This window comes from Acipenser ruthenus, chromosome 6 (assembly GCF_902713425.1).
Source record: "Acipenser ruthenus chromosome 6, fAciRut3.2 maternal haplotype, whole genome shotgun sequence".
Lineage (NCBI taxonomy): Eukaryota > Metazoa > Chordata > Actinopteri > Acipenseriformes > Acipenseridae > Acipenser > Acipenser ruthenus.
In genome coordinates this window covers 7,467,058-7,483,933 of record NC_081194.1, presented here as the reverse complement: position 1 = coordinate 7,483,933, position 16,876 = coordinate 7,467,058, and the positions used below count along the sequence as shown (strand labels likewise).

The following is a 16,876-nucleotide window of genomic DNA, read 5'->3' as shown; positions in this document are numbered from 1 at the left end:
ACAGTGGCAGTAGTGTGGCTGTTACCCAATTTTTATTTTTTAAATGTTTTTAATGATTAAATAAATTTAAATACAACTTTTACAACTTTTTTTTCTTGAAATAAGCGAATAGGTATAGGGTGGCTTATTATTGATATTGTTCCATTTCATGTAAAACTTTTTTTTTTTTTTTTTTTTTTTTTTTTAAATAAAATTACTAAGGTTTCTTGAACATAACTTTCATTTTGAGAACGTGAAATAACGAACAGGCCTACTGAACAACGTACAACAGCATGTCAAAAGCTACGTTTTATTGTTCTGGCCAAATATTTGCAAAGTTTTCAAAATTATTCCAAGAATTTGTAAGAAAATACAGCTAAAATTGCAGTGGTAAGAATGGTGTTTAAGATTGCAATTATATAAACTCAGTATGACTCACCTACACGTTAGTATATTTTATTGTACTATGGTATGCTGCATTTAACCTTTATAATGGTACTGCAATCAATTACCGGTTGATATTGGTTCATACCATAATGCATGTGTATGGTAAAATATGAATACCATTGCAACTGCCTTTTTTCTACCAATGTCTCTTGAAACATTACATTGCCAACAGTGCCACTGCGATGCCAATAAGAATACTATTTGGAAAGGGTTAATGATTGTGAAATCCAAAAGGTTGTATAGTTCCTGATTGAAGAAGCATTGGTCAGATCAAAACAAATGTTTGACTTGGAACAGTATCAAGGGGTTGGTTTTCAATGCTTTTAGCAAAACGGTTACTTCCTTGTATTGCATAGTTGTTTTTTTTGTTTGTAAAATAAGGCTTGTCTTGCTATCAAGAACTGTTGTTTATATAAGCTCCAGGAGGACTACCATACCAGTCTTTGATTCCCTCATTCCAGAATGCCATTTGACTGTGTCCATTCATTTGTCTCTTGTCCATTCATTTGTTTCTGTGTCCATTCATTTGACTCTGTGTCCATTCTTTTGTCTCTTGTCCATTCATTTGTCTCTGTGTCCATTCATTTGACTCTGTGTCCATTATTTTGTCTCTTGTCCATTCATTTGTCTCTGTGTCCATTCATTTGACTGTGTCCATTCATTTGTTTCTTGTCCCCACCAGCTCTATTGGATACAGGTACATTGTCATCCAGCCAGCACGAGGGCAGTATTGGGACAAAGAGTAGTGTAGTGTTCACAGAATCATTGCAAATATCATAAAATGCAGGAAAATGTTTTAAAAATACATTTAACAGTAATTTACTCTTAAATATTGTGGTGTTCACCTGATGGTGCTGGCAGTATCCCAAAGCAATATTCACTTTTTCATGGCTTAAATTGCTGGTTTATTTGCTCGAGCCCCTATACCATGCATGAACCCCATTTTTACAATGCTTTACTATATTTATCATAATGGACCATGTTATTTCCTAATTGCTTATGCCTCAAAAGTATAGAAAATGGCTATTATTCCCCACAAACTTTGCTTTTGTGACCAGGACAGTGATATTTTGAAATTTACCTATTTCCAATGAGAAAACGGGCGAATTTGTGTCTCTTCGTTCACATAATGTCAGAAAAAAACAACATATGAATCCAAATTAACATGTATTTATACTAAAGTAATACAAAAATGACTAAAAAAGATTTAGAAGTGAGTAGTTTTTCGAGCTTTACGATTATACTGTAAATCACTTTCACGAATCAGCCCCCAAATGTAGTCTCCCATCATGTTCTCGTTATACTGTCCTTGGTAGCGGCGTTCAAAGTCCAGTATATCCTGGTGGAAGCGCTCGCCTTGCTCCTCCGAGTACGCTCCCATGTTCTCCTTGAATTTATCAAGATGAGCATCAAGGATATGGACTTTGAGGGACATCCTACAGCCCATTGTGCCGTAGTTCTTCACCAGAGTCTCAACCAGCTCCACATAGTTTTCGGCCTTGTGATTGCCCAGGAAGCCCCGAACCACTGCGACAAAGCTGTTCCAAGCCGCTTTCTCCTTACTAGTGAGCTTCTTGGGGAATTCATTGCACTCCAGGATCTTCTTTATCTGTGGTCCGACGAAGACACCGGCTTTGACCTTTGCCTCAGACAGCTTAGGGAAGAAGTCTTGAAGGTACTTGAAGGCTGCCGACTCCTTATCTAGAGCTCTGACAAATTGTTTCATAAGGCCCAATTTGATGTGCAGTGGTGGCATCAGCACCTTCCGGGGGTCCCGCCTGTGGTAGTGCGCCTTGGTGTCCCTGCTGTCCCAAAGGCAAAGATAGCAGGGAAACTTGGTAAAACCACCTTGGAGACCCATCAGGAATGCCACCATTTTGAAGTCTCCTATGACCTCCCAGCCGTACTCATCATACTTCAAGGCGTCCAGCAAGGTCTTGATGCTGCTGTAATCCTCTTTGAGGTGCACCGAGTGAGCCAGGGGAAGAGACGGGTACTTGTTACCATTATGGAGCAGCACGGCTTTGAGGCTCCTGGATGAGCTGTCAATGAAGAGACGCCACTCATTCTGGTTACAGGCGATTCCGATTGCCTCGAACAGACTGGTCACATTGTGGCAGAAGCAGAGCCCATCTTGACGGGTGAAGAAGCTGGAAAAAGGTTGGTGACGCTTCCTCTGATCTGCAACTTGCACACTTTCATCCAACAAGTTCCACTGCTTGAGCCTAGACGTCAAAAGCTCGGCATTGGACTTGGTGAGACCAAGATCTCTAATCAAGTCGTTGAGGTCTTTTTGGTTGGGGTAGTATGGGTTTCTCTCCTCAGCTCCACCTCTGAAATTGTCATCTGGATCTACAACGTCTTCCTCGCTCTCTGACTTGCTGCTCTCTTCTAAAGACAGCTGCTCTCTCTCCGGAGGAGTGGGTACGGGGAGCTCATGGCAGTGTGGCACCGGGGCGATGGATGAAGGAAGGTCCGGATACGTGATAGCAGGTGCATTCTTGCCAGTCCGATGTTTGGAACGGTCCACCATGTAGAAGTAGCAGTTGCTTGAGTGGTCAGTGGGTTCCCGCCAAATTCTTGGGATAGCGAACTTCATGGCTCTCTTTTCCCCTCTGTACCATCCTACAAAAATACATTTATTTCACCCATGACTAATGTGTAAGAGATTCTCGCAACATTTTTCATATATGATATATTTTTTCAATAACATTGAAAATTGTAAAACATTTTAAAATTAAAAACTTTTACGATTTTAAAAATGTTAACAAATTTTATAACATAAAATTCCGAGCAACAATTGTCCATCTTACCTTCCAGAGTTTTTTTGCAGTGCTCGCAGGTGAAATGAGGTGCCCAGGGTTTGTCTTGATCCCCGACAGGCATGCCGAAATATGCCTTGTAGGCCTCACACATCTTAGCAGATGCTTCCACGGAGTACTTTTTCGCTCTTGTCTTGATAAATTGGCCGCAGACATAGCAAAATGCGTCTGCCGGATGCTTGCAGCCTCTTGATGCCATCTCAGAAAAATGCAGATATGTATCCACTTAGGCAGCTGGAACTAAACTGAACTGGTGGGCTTAAGGCCCCTGTATTTATACTACTATTTATATTACTGGAAAGTTCTAGAAAGTTCTAGAAGTTACTCCAAGTTTACTCAGCACTGAATCTATCTGGAATGTTCTGGAAAATAGGTAAATTTCAAAATACCACTGTCATGGTCACAAAAGCAAAGTTTGTGGGTAATAATAGCCATTTTCTATACTTTTGAGGCATAAGCAATTAGGAAATAACACTTACTACCCAGGAACCAAAAAAAAAAAAATTTGTTACATGGTGTTATCACTGATTTTGCTATGGTTATACTATGGTAAACCACAGTAAGAAATGTATGTGTTATTCAAAAGGTGTTACTATGGTTTTTCTATTTTTGTGGTGAATGTGATAGGACCACTATACATTACAACTGTATTCTTTCAAGAATGGTGTCCTACTTATTTTGCATTTGGCAGTGGAATGCAAGACCCAATTATGCCTGCCGCAGAACAAGGACATCCGAGAAGGGACAAAGTGGGGAAAACCCTTCCATTAAAATAGCTGGTGGCACAGATGCCACGCCTTTCCTGATCTGAAGTAATCATTTTGATTGGCATTAAAGCATATCTTATTTGCACGACACCCTCTTCCCCCCAGGCACTGCCAGGGCACAGGTGTGAATAACAACATGTGAATTTCTAGCATGAGTTAAAAAGTATATCTGACAACTTTAACAAGCCTAAAATACACATAACACACTTTCTAAAGCCTTAACAAAGTTCAGTGTCCATAAGAAGGATTTGAAAATATTGTTCTTCATAGAAACTCTGTAGAAATGTGTTGAAAAAAAACAGAGAAGTAGGTTGTTAAGTATAAGGCCGCATTGTCTACTTTGCTTGCCCAGTGTATATTTACTTAAACCAATATTGCTTTTAATTCAGTTGTGCTTTTATGAGGACATGCATGGATAAAGAGTGGCAATGACTCAGGATGCATTAGTATGTGGTTACTGGGCATAGCAATGTTGACTACACCTGCTAAAGCACTCTGAAAATCTGCTTTGGCCTTTTTTTTCTCCTGGTCAGCAGCACTGGGTCATTTCTGAGATTTCTTCTGTTGGCGTTTTCCCGTTTTGGACGTTCATGTTTCAGCTGCAGGGTAATGTTTCAAGAAACAAATCCCTTAAAGACTCACCCTTATAAAAGTTTGCCACGGTATTTTTGCAGTTTTGCCATGCTTTTCCTATGGTTATACTATGCATTTACCATAGTTTACCCCGGATTGTCATTTACCATACCTCGTAATTCTTTACAATGCAAATGTTTTGCATTTAGTTTTTGGGTTATATTTCCAAAGCGTTTACTCCAGTTGTTATTTAACTCCTATTTTTTTTTAGGGAAAAAAGCTGCAGGTTTTACAAAACTACAACCAAACAACTTAAATACTACAATTCATGGCCTTTTATATATATATATATATATATATATATATATATATATATATATATTAAAGCTGTCTGCCTCTCAGTTTTATATCATTTACATGGACTTTTCTCCTTTAAAAAAATAAATAAAATAGAAGTTAATTAAAGACTGCGTTGAAAATATGACTCATCTTCACTACAGTGAAGACATTGGAAAAAGACTTTTAGTCAAGATGTTTGTCATTGAATTTAACTTTTAATATTTCTAAATACAGAAATAAATGCATGCAATAAAAAGTACTGAATGTGTGTGATGGATTATGGTAGAGAGCACTGCTTTCTAACACAATCCAGATATCTTCAGTAATCGTTGAATTGCACAGTAGACATCTTCACCATTGCATGAAACAGGAAAACCTTGATTCTGAGTCACGAGATTGGTGTTGTGCTTTTCATGACATCACGTAACCGAAACAGTTAAATGTAATGAAGTCTATTTTATCTTTAGGCTAAACCACAGAGTTAACAGAACACACACCCACATAGAACACGCCGTTGTATCTGAAACTGAAGGATTTTATATTACACCCTTGTTTTTCTTTTATATTGATCATATCAAGGGTTTTAGTTATTGCTTTTTGGTTATAATCTTTAAAACCTGATAAATAACACTGAATAGAACAATCTAAATAATAATGTCAAGGGGTTGTTTCTGGTTTATACTTCTTTAAAAAAAAAATCAATGTTACCCACTTTTTTCTACATGTCTCACCCTGCACTCCAAATGGCCGTGCTTTTGCTGAGTGATCCACTGGGGACACTGTTTATGTTTTTTCTAATGCATATGCATAATAGAAAAACAACAATCATGTACTTATGTAGCACCTTTCACAGCCGGAGCCATCCCGAAGGGGGCTACATGGAAGATGGGACAAAATGACAGGCATGCCTTGCATAATGCAACCATTGCAACCTTGCTTAACCCAATCTCTCTAAATCTGTCCATCTGCTTCCTCTCTCCTCTGACTTCTCCATCTCAGTTTCCCTTGACTGTCACTCTCTCCACATCTCTTTCTGCTAAAAACTAGGTGTTATTCTTGACCCCTCCCTCTAGTTCTCTCAACACACCTCTTCCCTGACACGCACTTGCCGCTTCTTTCTTAGCAATGTCTTCAGAATCTGTCCTTTTCTTACTACTTATTCCACCCAACTTTCTCCTTTCTGGTCTCCCTGCTTCAGCTATCCGCCCCCTTCAGTATTAAAAATGATGTTGCTCGTCTTGTATTGTCCTAACCTTGCTACTCTAATGCTATCCCTCTGCTTCGCACCTTCCACTGGCTACCTATCTCTGCTCGCATTCAATTAAAGACCCTTCTTGCCTACCGCTGCCTTGACCACACTGCTCCATCCTACCTCCAATGCCTCGTGTCTCCCTACACCCCTTCTCGCCCTCTCCGCTCCTCCTCTACTGGCTGACTGGTCATGCCTTCCCTTCACTCTCCATCCTCCCGTGCTGCTCCTTCTCTTCCCTAACACCTCTGTGGTGGAACCAGTTACCAGAGAACTTCAGGACTGCTCCGTCCCTCACTGCCTTCCACCGCCTCCTCAAGACCCCCTTGTTTAGACTGCATTGTAGATCTCTTGCTTTACCCCTCCTACTATGCACTGGATTTGCCTGATCTCAGCACCACATTACTGGATCCTCGGCTAATGCACTATCCTTGCACTATTGCACTACTATGTCATTGTAGATATAACTTGTTGTAATCCTGACTTGTTGCATCCTAGCTCATATTGTATTCTAGTAGTATTATTGCATTTACTGTAAATTATACTGTATTTAAATATTAATCTTGCTTTGTAACCCTGTACTGCCCTGTAACACCTGTAAGGCGCCTTGGATAAAGGAGTCTGCCAAATAAATAAATAAATAAAGGCATTTTTAGGGCTAAGCAGTTTTTTTTACAAGTAGGCCAAATTTCATGAAAACCATCCTCATTTACTATATTTTTTGCTTCAGCAAAAGTCATGAATTACATGAATTTTTCCGCCAGTAATAATGAAAGAAACTTGTAAAATTAAATGACCATGACATAAGTCTTTCTCAGTGTCTTCAATGTATATCACAGAGTCTCCCGTGTATAAAATTTAACACAGTATTTATGCAGTTTTCCCATGCTTTTCCCATGGTTATACTCTGCATTTACCATAGTTTACTCTAGTTTGACATGTTTATTAATATGCTTTATCATACCTCACTGGTCATTACAATGCCTAATTTTGCTGTACCGTGCTTTACACTTTGCTGTGCTTTTTACTGTGATAAACTTTCTAAGGGATAAGACTGTTGTTTGTGTAAGTGCTGAAGACATTGTTTCTGTATTTATTTAGAGCGACTGTAGTTTTTCTTTTCATGTTTTATTCTATTGAGAGGATTGATGACACAATAGAAAGTCCTCCTGGTTCTATTCAGCAGTACTTTCCTGCAGGTGGCGCTATCACTAGCGCTTATTCTTGTTCAAACTTGTGTCACTGCTCTTGCTCTGGAGTCGTTGCCAGTCTGCGTGGTAACGGCTGTTATTTGGAAAATTTAAAGATCCTTGAATGTTTGGCGCTGCTAGTACCGCGGATTTAAACGTTATTTGTATTGTTATGATCACAGACGTTTGCGAGGATCACATTCTGTCTACAGACATTTAATTTTAGGCTGCACCAAAGAAACGAACAGCCAGGTAAGCAGATTATAGTGAACATTTGTTTTAAATAGCTATGCTGCAGCACCAGCACTAGCAGAACGGCAGTATATATATTCTTTTCTTCAATGTCGTGAAATCTTATTTATTAAAATCTGCAGTCCAACAAGCATTACCTTTTAAAAACACGGCTTTGAAACTCTAAACACCTAAAAAAAAAACAAAAAACTGTAATTTCGTATGATATGCAGAAGCCGAAAGGCACGCGTAGACATTCTTACAAATATGCAGCTGTAAATTACATATAGTTTATGTAAAGACTGAGTAGAAGTAAACTGATAAAAGTAATCGCCATAATCAAGGATAGTAGTAGTCATCAGTTTTGATGTGCTACACTGAGAAAAGATCTTCCTAGTTCTAAAAATGAAGCCTAATTTAGGTCTTCCCTTTGAAATCAGTTTGTCAATATGGTGATTAAATGTAAGATGCTCATCAATCTATATGCCTAAGTATTTATAATAATGAACTTTATTTATTATCTCATCTTTCAGTGTAACAATAGTCCAAGATGGATTTTTATACTGCTTTCTATTAGAACAGAATAACATAGTTTGCGTCTTCCATACATTAACAATCTATCGTGAGAGTTTCCAATTGATATAGTGACCTTTAAAAAAAAAAAAAAAAAAAAAAAAAAAAAACCCAAAAACAAAAAAAACATGAAATAGTGTTCTACTTGTACAGTGTTCCCTCAGTATATCGCGATTCCGATATCGCGATATACTGAGTCACTGTTAGGCTGTGTTAACGATCAAGTTATAGTAATATACTATACTTTACCATATAAGGTCCCTTATTTACTACCCTCTATTTCAAGTTTTTTTTTTTTTTTATGTGCAAGTCAGATAGGTCACTCAGCGAGCAAAATGCATTTGTTTGTTGCACTTCAGCTATGCATAATGCTGACTGATTTTTGGGGAATCTACCTGTGCAATATAGTCTGAACAGTTTGTACAGTTTTGAAACCCACAACAGTTCTGGCCTGTTCATGTCTCGTCTGTTGAACTTAAGCACTGTTAAAGATGGAAATATAACGAGCTAGAACATAACCTTTCACTGACCTTAATATAACAGACTAAGCAGTCAGTGTTTGGTAGTCTTGGTCTTTGACGAATTCAAAGGAAAAGCCTAGACTTGCAGATTGTGAAGTTGGCTATACTGATTTTAGATTAAAAACAGTATTTATTCAATAGCATTAAAATCGATGCAAGCAGTTTGATTTAGCTCGAATGACCCCTGTTGGTTCACTTGAGATTGAACAACCCTATACTATTACATTATTGGGTATATATTACAAAGTGGAACTTCACCTAATGTATTTTATATTGGAAGGTTTGCATACCAATACAAACAATACCATGCTAGTTTTATTCTTACAATCCCAACATGTATACATATGTTTGTGTTTTAAGAGCCAAGTAATTTCCATATATAGAATATTTTGCAGCCCAGATGTAATGTGGAGTAGTGGTTAGGGCTCTGGACTCTTGACCGGAGGGTCGTGGGTTCAATGCTGCTTTACCCTTGAGCAAGGTACTTTACCCTTGAGCAAGGTACTTTACCCTTGAGCAAGGTACTTTACCTAGATTGCTCCAGTAAAAACCCAACTGTATAAATGGGTAATTGTATGTAAAAATAATGTGATATCTTGTAACAATTGTAAGTCGTCCTGGATAAGGGCGTCTGCTAAGAAATAAATAATAATAATAATGTACATTTGAATTGTGAGTAAAGGACAATACAAAATATAACCAGGTAAACATAACTGTTACAGAAGTGTATTTTGTCTCCTAGGAAATGGATGACATTGCGTTTACAGAAGACGACATTCAGCAGCAATTGGTTTTGCTGGGCTACAACAATATACCAAGACACAGGCTCCATGAATTCAAAAAAGGTTGGATTCTTAATGTCACAGAAAATACATGACACTGTCTTTCTGTAGACCTTTTTACACTCTTGATATTTGTCATGATACCAGACAGCAACTTTATTTAGCAAATATTCTCCAAAGAAATAGTTTAATGTCAAATTTCACAATGCACAGTAATATTATTTCTTACCAGCTCTTCGTGGACTCCACACAACATTGGAACCTTTCCGCTGTCGGGCTAGGTAAAAACATGGAAAAACCGCCCTCTTCTCCCAGAAGGTCTTTTATATCTGAGTCATAACACCACTCCCACCCAGTAGTATAAAGGGAAATGACACAGAAGGGTCAGATGTCCTGTATTTTTCCTTGTTTCGTAAAGCTAGGAAGCGTGGACATAGTAATAGTTGTGTTTGTTATTATTAACTCATTTTCTTTGATTTCCAAATCGAAATTCCTGCTGAAAGTATACCCACTTGCATTCTGTGCTTGTCCGTCTAACCTTTTGGGGTGCAGAAGAGATAATGGGCAGTTGTTTGCCGAGCAAGCCCTCATATTATCTGTTGGAGGAGAATTTTCTTGCCAGCGGCTTTCTGCTTTGCACGCCACATTATTTACCCAGAGAGAGCCTGTTCCGACTCTGTTCCGAGGTCTGGGTTACCGGAGACGGGTGTGGAGACTGGCTGTGTAATCAGGACAGCGAGCGCTGGGCAATCGGTGTCCTTCTCTGGAAGGAGTTTATTATAAATTACTGTGGTAGCGGCTGTGCTACAATGGTTGGTAGGAAATGTGGAGCTCCTATATCTCTGTCTGGAGCCTCCACTAAATGCGCAAAATGTTTGTTGACATCTTCCACCGCAACTTCAGTAAGATCGAAGTCAGGGGTGAAACATTCCCCTACGAGACAGACTGGCCAATCGGGGAAATGCAAGGCAAACAGTGACCCAACACCGTCTCCGCCCCCTCCCTGTCCTCCTCAAGCGACGTCCTTGCAGCCTGGCTTCAATACGGCGGGGGGGGGGGTCCAATGTTGTGTGGAGTCGAAGAACTGGTAAGACAGAATTTACCTGTAAATGGGTTTCTTCCAGTTCAGAGCGAACACATCTGGCTTCCCACCCACCCTCCCCCACGGTTTTTGGTTTCCTAGCTTTACGAAACAAGGAAAAATACAGGACATCTGACCCTTCTGCATCATTTCCCTTTATACTATCGGGTAGGTGTGGTGTTACGATGCACAGATATAAAAAATCACCTTCTGGGAGAAGAGCCGGACAGCGGAAAGGTTCCAATGTTGTGTGGAGTCCACTCCGAACAGGAAGAAACCCATTTACTGGCACATTCCGTTTATCTCATGGAAATCCCACCTCTGCATTCCTCTCTAAATCTGTTTTATGCTCTTTGCAAACTGCAATACAAATACATAGAAGATAAATGTAATTGTTATAGGTTTTAAATTTCTTTCTTTTCAAGATCTTGAGCAACTGATCAGACATGAAAGATCAAAAAGTCAGACTTCCAGCGAAAGGGTCTCCCCTCAATCCTACAGCAGTGGCGGCAAGAACTCACCTGCTTATGGTAATCTTATTGTGCAGCTTTATTTGCAGGTGCAAAAATGAAATGTGTATACAACAAAGGATTCAATAAAGTGTACTGTGACAGCAACACAGTGTTTATCGTTGCCATAAAATTTACTTTACTTTGAGGCAATTTGTGGAAAATATCTTTTACCTAATTAATTCAAAACAGTTGGACGGTGGTTATTCAAACCGTTTTTTGAGATGCATCCAGGGTGTGCTTGTATCACATTGCACGTATCACATTGCTTGTGGCTTTGTAACATGTATTTAATGCTGTTTCAACTACAGTAGCTTTTTCATTTTTATATTTTCAGTTTCCCAGAATGAAGGCACTTACACCCATAAACCATTTGCTACTTCTAGAGAGCGGTTTCCACAACCAAAAAGACAAGTAAGATTAAAACAGTAGAGGACTTTTTTTTTAATCTTTGTAAATGTTATAACATAGCAGGTTCATTTGTGAAGGTTGGGTTATGTATAACTGTGACAATGTCATTTAAGCCCATTTGTGAGAGGATGTTCTTTTTTTGTTAATGTTGATATTATCTTTCCATGACTGCAACTTCCTTAATACCCAGACTGTTGCACCTTCTTTGAGGGTTTGTTTCCGTATGCTCAGCAGGCGAAGTGCCTGAACCGATTTTAAATTAACCTTTTATCTCTAGTAATGGTGAAAGCAATTTTTTTCAGTCTCACCTAACAGCCTGTCTATCTCCATTGACCCATGTCTGAACATTGTTGGGTGTATTCTGTGAGGTTGCAATGAGTACTTCAATCCTGAAGCATTAAAATGCCAATGCTGAGGCCTGTTTAGGCATTTGAGAAATGACAAGCATGTGCTTAGATTTTTAAAATGTTTGTTGTGTAGGCCGAGCAGCAGTCCTGCAAGTTTTTGTATATTTCTATTATAGTTTCAATAGTAGGGATAGAGATATACAGATCTAGATAGATATTATTATTATTATTATTATTATTTTCTGCTTGCTCACTTTATTACCCATTGCTGAGGAATAGACTGGCTTGGCTCACCTCATTTATTCAGTATCATCCTTGTGATATGGGCTTTGTTTCAAGAATAGACATTCTTTATCATTAAACATATGATAAAGGTTTTGTATAAATGAAAGAATTAATAATTTTATTTAATAATTAACAACCATTAAGTACCTTAATCAGTTGTGCTGTTGCTTGAAAATGTGCAGTTTTCTTTCAAGAGCCCTACCAACTGGTACTTGCATATATTTTTGGTTCAATATTGAATGTGCTCTAAGGATTCAGTCAAGCAATATGTTTTTTTTTTTTCACTATTGTATGTACTTCAGAACACTTACATTTTTACTAAACAAACATGGCTATGGATTTTTGTTTGATTTCATTTGTAATATGCCATGGTGGAGAGGTGTATGGGGGATCCACCAGTGTTAGTCTGGTACCGTTTGTGGTATTGTAGTTATCTTGGGCTTTCCTTGACGTGGTTACTTGGACATTCCCTCTGTAAACCACTTTCATTCCACATAGCATAAAGATTAATATTTAAAAAAAATCCTTACCTTTTAGCAAGCCACATTTGTTTCACTTGTCATATTCACTAACCTTAAACAGCAATTGTCTTGTTGCTGTCAGTTCTGGTGAACAAAGAATTCTTAGTTGATTCAATCCAACTATAAAACCATGTACATATTCAAAAACACATTTCCTTTACAACTGTATGTGTCAGAAATCAGATTCTATTTATGTGGTGAAACTATACAAGGTATAAACATTATTTTAAAGACTTAAGCTAATATAAAAATGTTTTTTTACATTTGAATTTTTTAGGTGCCGTTGTCTACATATGGAACTGAGTATCCCAGCACCACTTCTGCAAGGTTCCAGCAGTACGATTCTTACATCATGCACTCTGTGACACCAGCATTTCCACGGCCCACTTCTGCCCCCTGCAGGCTAGATGTAGAGAACAGCTCAGAAAGCATAAACAGCACTTTAGAGTCTGCTACAAGTAGTTCAACAAACCCAGACAGGCCACAGGGTTCTTATGGGAAACCTGCAATCAAAAGAAAAGTCCTAAGGTATTTCACTTGTTGCATGTTTTACAAGTATTCTTTTGACTTTTGGATGTTCATTTTTAATTTGACCATGATGTTGTGCTTGGTTTTTACACAGGAAACAGAATGGACAGGTTCATGTCTGTGATGAATCGATCCATAGCGAAGCAGAATCAGGTAACCATATATGTAAACCTCTGTTTGCAACTGCTCTCTTGAAATCCATATTCTGGCAATAAAGTACATTGCCCTAGAGCAAATTAGCAGTGAATTATGATTTCTTTCTCCTCCAATTTTTTTTTAAACTTTATTCAAAGTATAGAAATTGAACAAAAGCAGTTAAAAGGCCGACAATGGCCACCATATTTTTTGGTTTATGTATTAATATAAAACTTTTACAAGGAGGTTCAACATGAATGTGTTGGTGAGAACATAGTTTTTAATTAAATTAATTACTCCCGTGGACTGCACTTTAAATATAAAAACAAAGAGAAAATTGTGTGTAAAGGTATAAGAAAGCACACATAATACATGTAATTAGCTAGTGTTATTTCCTGTCTTGAAAACATGGATTTAATCCTGTTAACCTTTTTAGCTTAACATGTTTCTTGCTTTGCCATCTGCTGTGTTTTGTAAGTTACCTATTGTAGTGTACAAAATTGAGTTGTGAAATCAATAGGCCAGGCACAGAATGTATAGAAATCTGTATGAAAACCAGTGGGACAGGGGCAGTGATGATGACGACCCCTTCCTCCTTTTGGTCTGACAAACCAAGCGAAGGGGAACCGGAGCGCTACCAAGTCGACACTGATCTCAATATGGATCCCAGGGGCTACGGCAGCAAGGCAGGATGAGTCTCAAAATAACAAGTATTCAAAATCGGAAGGCAGAGATGGCCTTAAAACAAATGACTGGGATATAAAAGATGCTGATAATGATACTGTCTGTTCAGACTCGCCTGTGAGTGGGTTAACTTTGGGACGAGAAAGGAATGAGCCTACATCTGAGGATAACTGAGAATGAGTACACTGGGGAAATATATGAAACAAAAAGTAGGGGTCACTTCTGAGAAGGGAGACTATGGGGATATATCTGAGAAGGACATTCATGAAAACACGAGGCTGTGTGGTCCAGTGGTTAAAGAAAAGGGCTTATAACCAGGAGGTCCCCGGTTCAAATCCTACTTCAGCCACTGACTCATTGTGTGACCCTGAGCAAGTCACTTAACCTCCTTGTGCTCCGTCTTTCGGGTGAGACATAATTGTAAGTGACTCTGCAGCTGATGCATAGTTCACACACCCTAGTCTCTGTAAGTCGCCTTGGATAAAGGTGTCTGCTAAATAAACAAATAATAATAATGGAGGACCATAGGCATAGGTCTGAGAAGGAGGATGCTGGATGGATATGTCTAAAAGAAAGATAACACAGGGACAGTTGAAAGAGGATATTGGGGACACCTCTGAAAAAGGTGCTTAGAACAGTACTAACATAAATCACTTTATTTTTGCTGCATTGTTATTGCATTTGTATTCTAGGTGTCGGGTAGTAAAGTATGTTTTGATGAGACAGGTATGTTGTTTCATAGATGCCGTCAGTAAACTGGAGGAAAGACTCGTCAGACTACAAATGTGTTCTGAAGTGTCAGACTTTGACCTGGAGACTGATGAAATGGGGAGCCTGAGTGAGCAGTCCAGCTCAGATGAGGCAAGACCTCACTCTGCCTTTCAGCTCTACACCAGAGATGCTGTAAGTGAATGAAGTTGTTTTTAATGGTGGGTTATTTGACCAAAAAAAGTTGTCAATACTGGAGCCTTCACATCACATTAGACACGTGGTGATTTTCACTAACACATTATTTAGTATAGACCATCTTAATATTGTAGTGACAACAAAGCATATAAGTGAGTTCCAGCTTCATTTCAACTTGTATTAAGATTTAGTGCAATGCCATGTTTAAAAGTTGCAGTTTTAATGAGCTTTCTCTTGCACCCCCCCCCCCAGTTGAGATCTGCAGAAACTGAGCGTGATTCACATAGTTCAAGTCGACCCAAGTCTTGTAAGTTATTTAATTTAATTGCAGTGTTATCTTGTATTTTAGCTGCACTTAAACAAATTATTTATTTTTATTTATTTATTTTTTGAATTCAAGTTATCCGGCCACAACTGGATCACCCTCACACAAGGAACCTAAAGAAAAATGATCCTGTTTCTAAGTAAGCAGACATGTTTACATAGCAATGTTACCAGTATTGCTTTATCTAAACGTATTAACTGGGATTCTGGGTAACGTAACATTTTCTTTCTACTTAGGTATTTTCAGTACAAACAAGACTGGGAAGCTTTCAAACCTCCTGAAGAAAAACAGCACAAAGGGCTGCGCTGGGGAATAAGGGTATGCAATTTTATATATACACACACTTTAGTATAGTAAAGTTTACTTTACCTTGTGTATTTGTTTTCCTACAGCGTATATCTCCAGGGGCTGGTTTTTCAAAACGTAATCTGGATAACCGTGATCTGGATTTTGTAATCCTATATTTTGTGATCGATATTACTTCTATCTGGATCGTTTTTGATCCATTTTTTCAGAATGTCACTGCTGGATTACATTTATCCAGATTACAAATAATTACTTTTTTTTTTTTTATACTTCCGATTACAAAGTCCGCATCTGTGTTATCCAGATTACAAATTTTGAAAAACCTGCCCCTGGACATTACTTTAACAAATGGAGTGAATACCCTAATTGACAGCGTTGTGATTGTCTGAAAAACTGATAGAAATAGCTCTTTAGTTATTTCTACATGTAAATATGGTATTGTAAACTTGATGTGTACATGACTTAAGTAGAGGGAATTTAAGGCTGATTAGTTTTCTTCTGTGATTTTATTTTTGGTAGGAACAAATGCTGTACAAGAGCCAACTACCACCTGTAAGTATATATTTGTTTTCTTGGTAATCGGTACCAGGGTATTCCTATTGACATCCCAACATACCCACCAAAGGGTTAAACCCCTTCTGCTTCAGGTGTAATTGTACCTGCCACCCACAACAAGAGATCTGTAAACTACTGCAACATAACTTAAAATTCTTTAAGAAACAAAGAGGTTGATTTGACCAGCCTATACCTTATTGGGATGAACCACTGCTGGGTTTTATTGAAGCATTTTACAGCACCACTCAACCGTAGAAATTGGTGGTTAATGCAATCTAGGAGATTCTTTGGGTTGTAATCAGATATTTTAAATGTTCTTTTTTGCAACTAGTGTTACTGACCTAGGTCTAATTTATTTAATTTTTTATCAACAGAAGCCCCAGCGCATTTATGTTCCCAATACTTACGAAGTGCCAACTCAGAAGAAAAGATTAGCACTGAGATGGGAAGTACGACATGACTTGGCAAAAGGATTAATGCCGCAGAAGATCTTTTATCCATTTTAGCAAAAGTACTACTGTGCTGCAGCTATACAGTAATAAGTAACCACTGACAGTCATAAGTTTATGGATGTGTCTCAGTAAGCACAAGTTGTCTTTCTAATGCAGTAGAAGGGACCATGTCTTAAATGCTATAAACAGTTTGAGGTGTTTGTTATTCAATACCTTTTGTTTTTTATGCCTTAGCATTATGTATATTTTTAAAATATACATATCGGATCTGTCAAAAGCATTTGTGGGAGACGGGAGTTATTGTATTTATTGAAATAATGTACATACAAAATAAAATGTTATACCTTTTTCCTCCAGA

General features: G+C 38.2%; 1 protein-coding gene across 1 annotated transcript; it reads left to right on the top strand.

The window, feature by feature from the left end:
* The first annotated feature begins 7,418 nt into the window (after nucleotides 1-7,418).
* Nucleotides 7,419-16,874, top strand: LOC117410541 (centriolar and ciliogenesis-associated protein HYSL1-like). The gene is made up of 12 exons (XM_034017162.3): nucleotides 7,419-7,618; nucleotides 9,434-9,536; nucleotides 10,980-11,084; nucleotides 11,401-11,477; nucleotides 12,905-13,155; nucleotides 13,250-13,308; nucleotides 14,717-14,877; nucleotides 15,133-15,187; nucleotides 15,281-15,344; nucleotides 15,442-15,523; nucleotides 16,031-16,063; nucleotides 16,441-16,874. Exons 2-12 carry the CDS (start codon nucleotides 9,437-9,439, stop codon nucleotides 16,570-16,572), a joined length of 1,119 nt encoding a protein of 372 aa, XP_033873053.3. The 5' UTR covers nucleotides 7,419-7,618; nucleotides 9,434-9,436; the 3' UTR covers nucleotides 16,573-16,874.
* The last annotated feature ends 2 nt before the right edge of the window (nucleotides 16,875-16,876 follow it).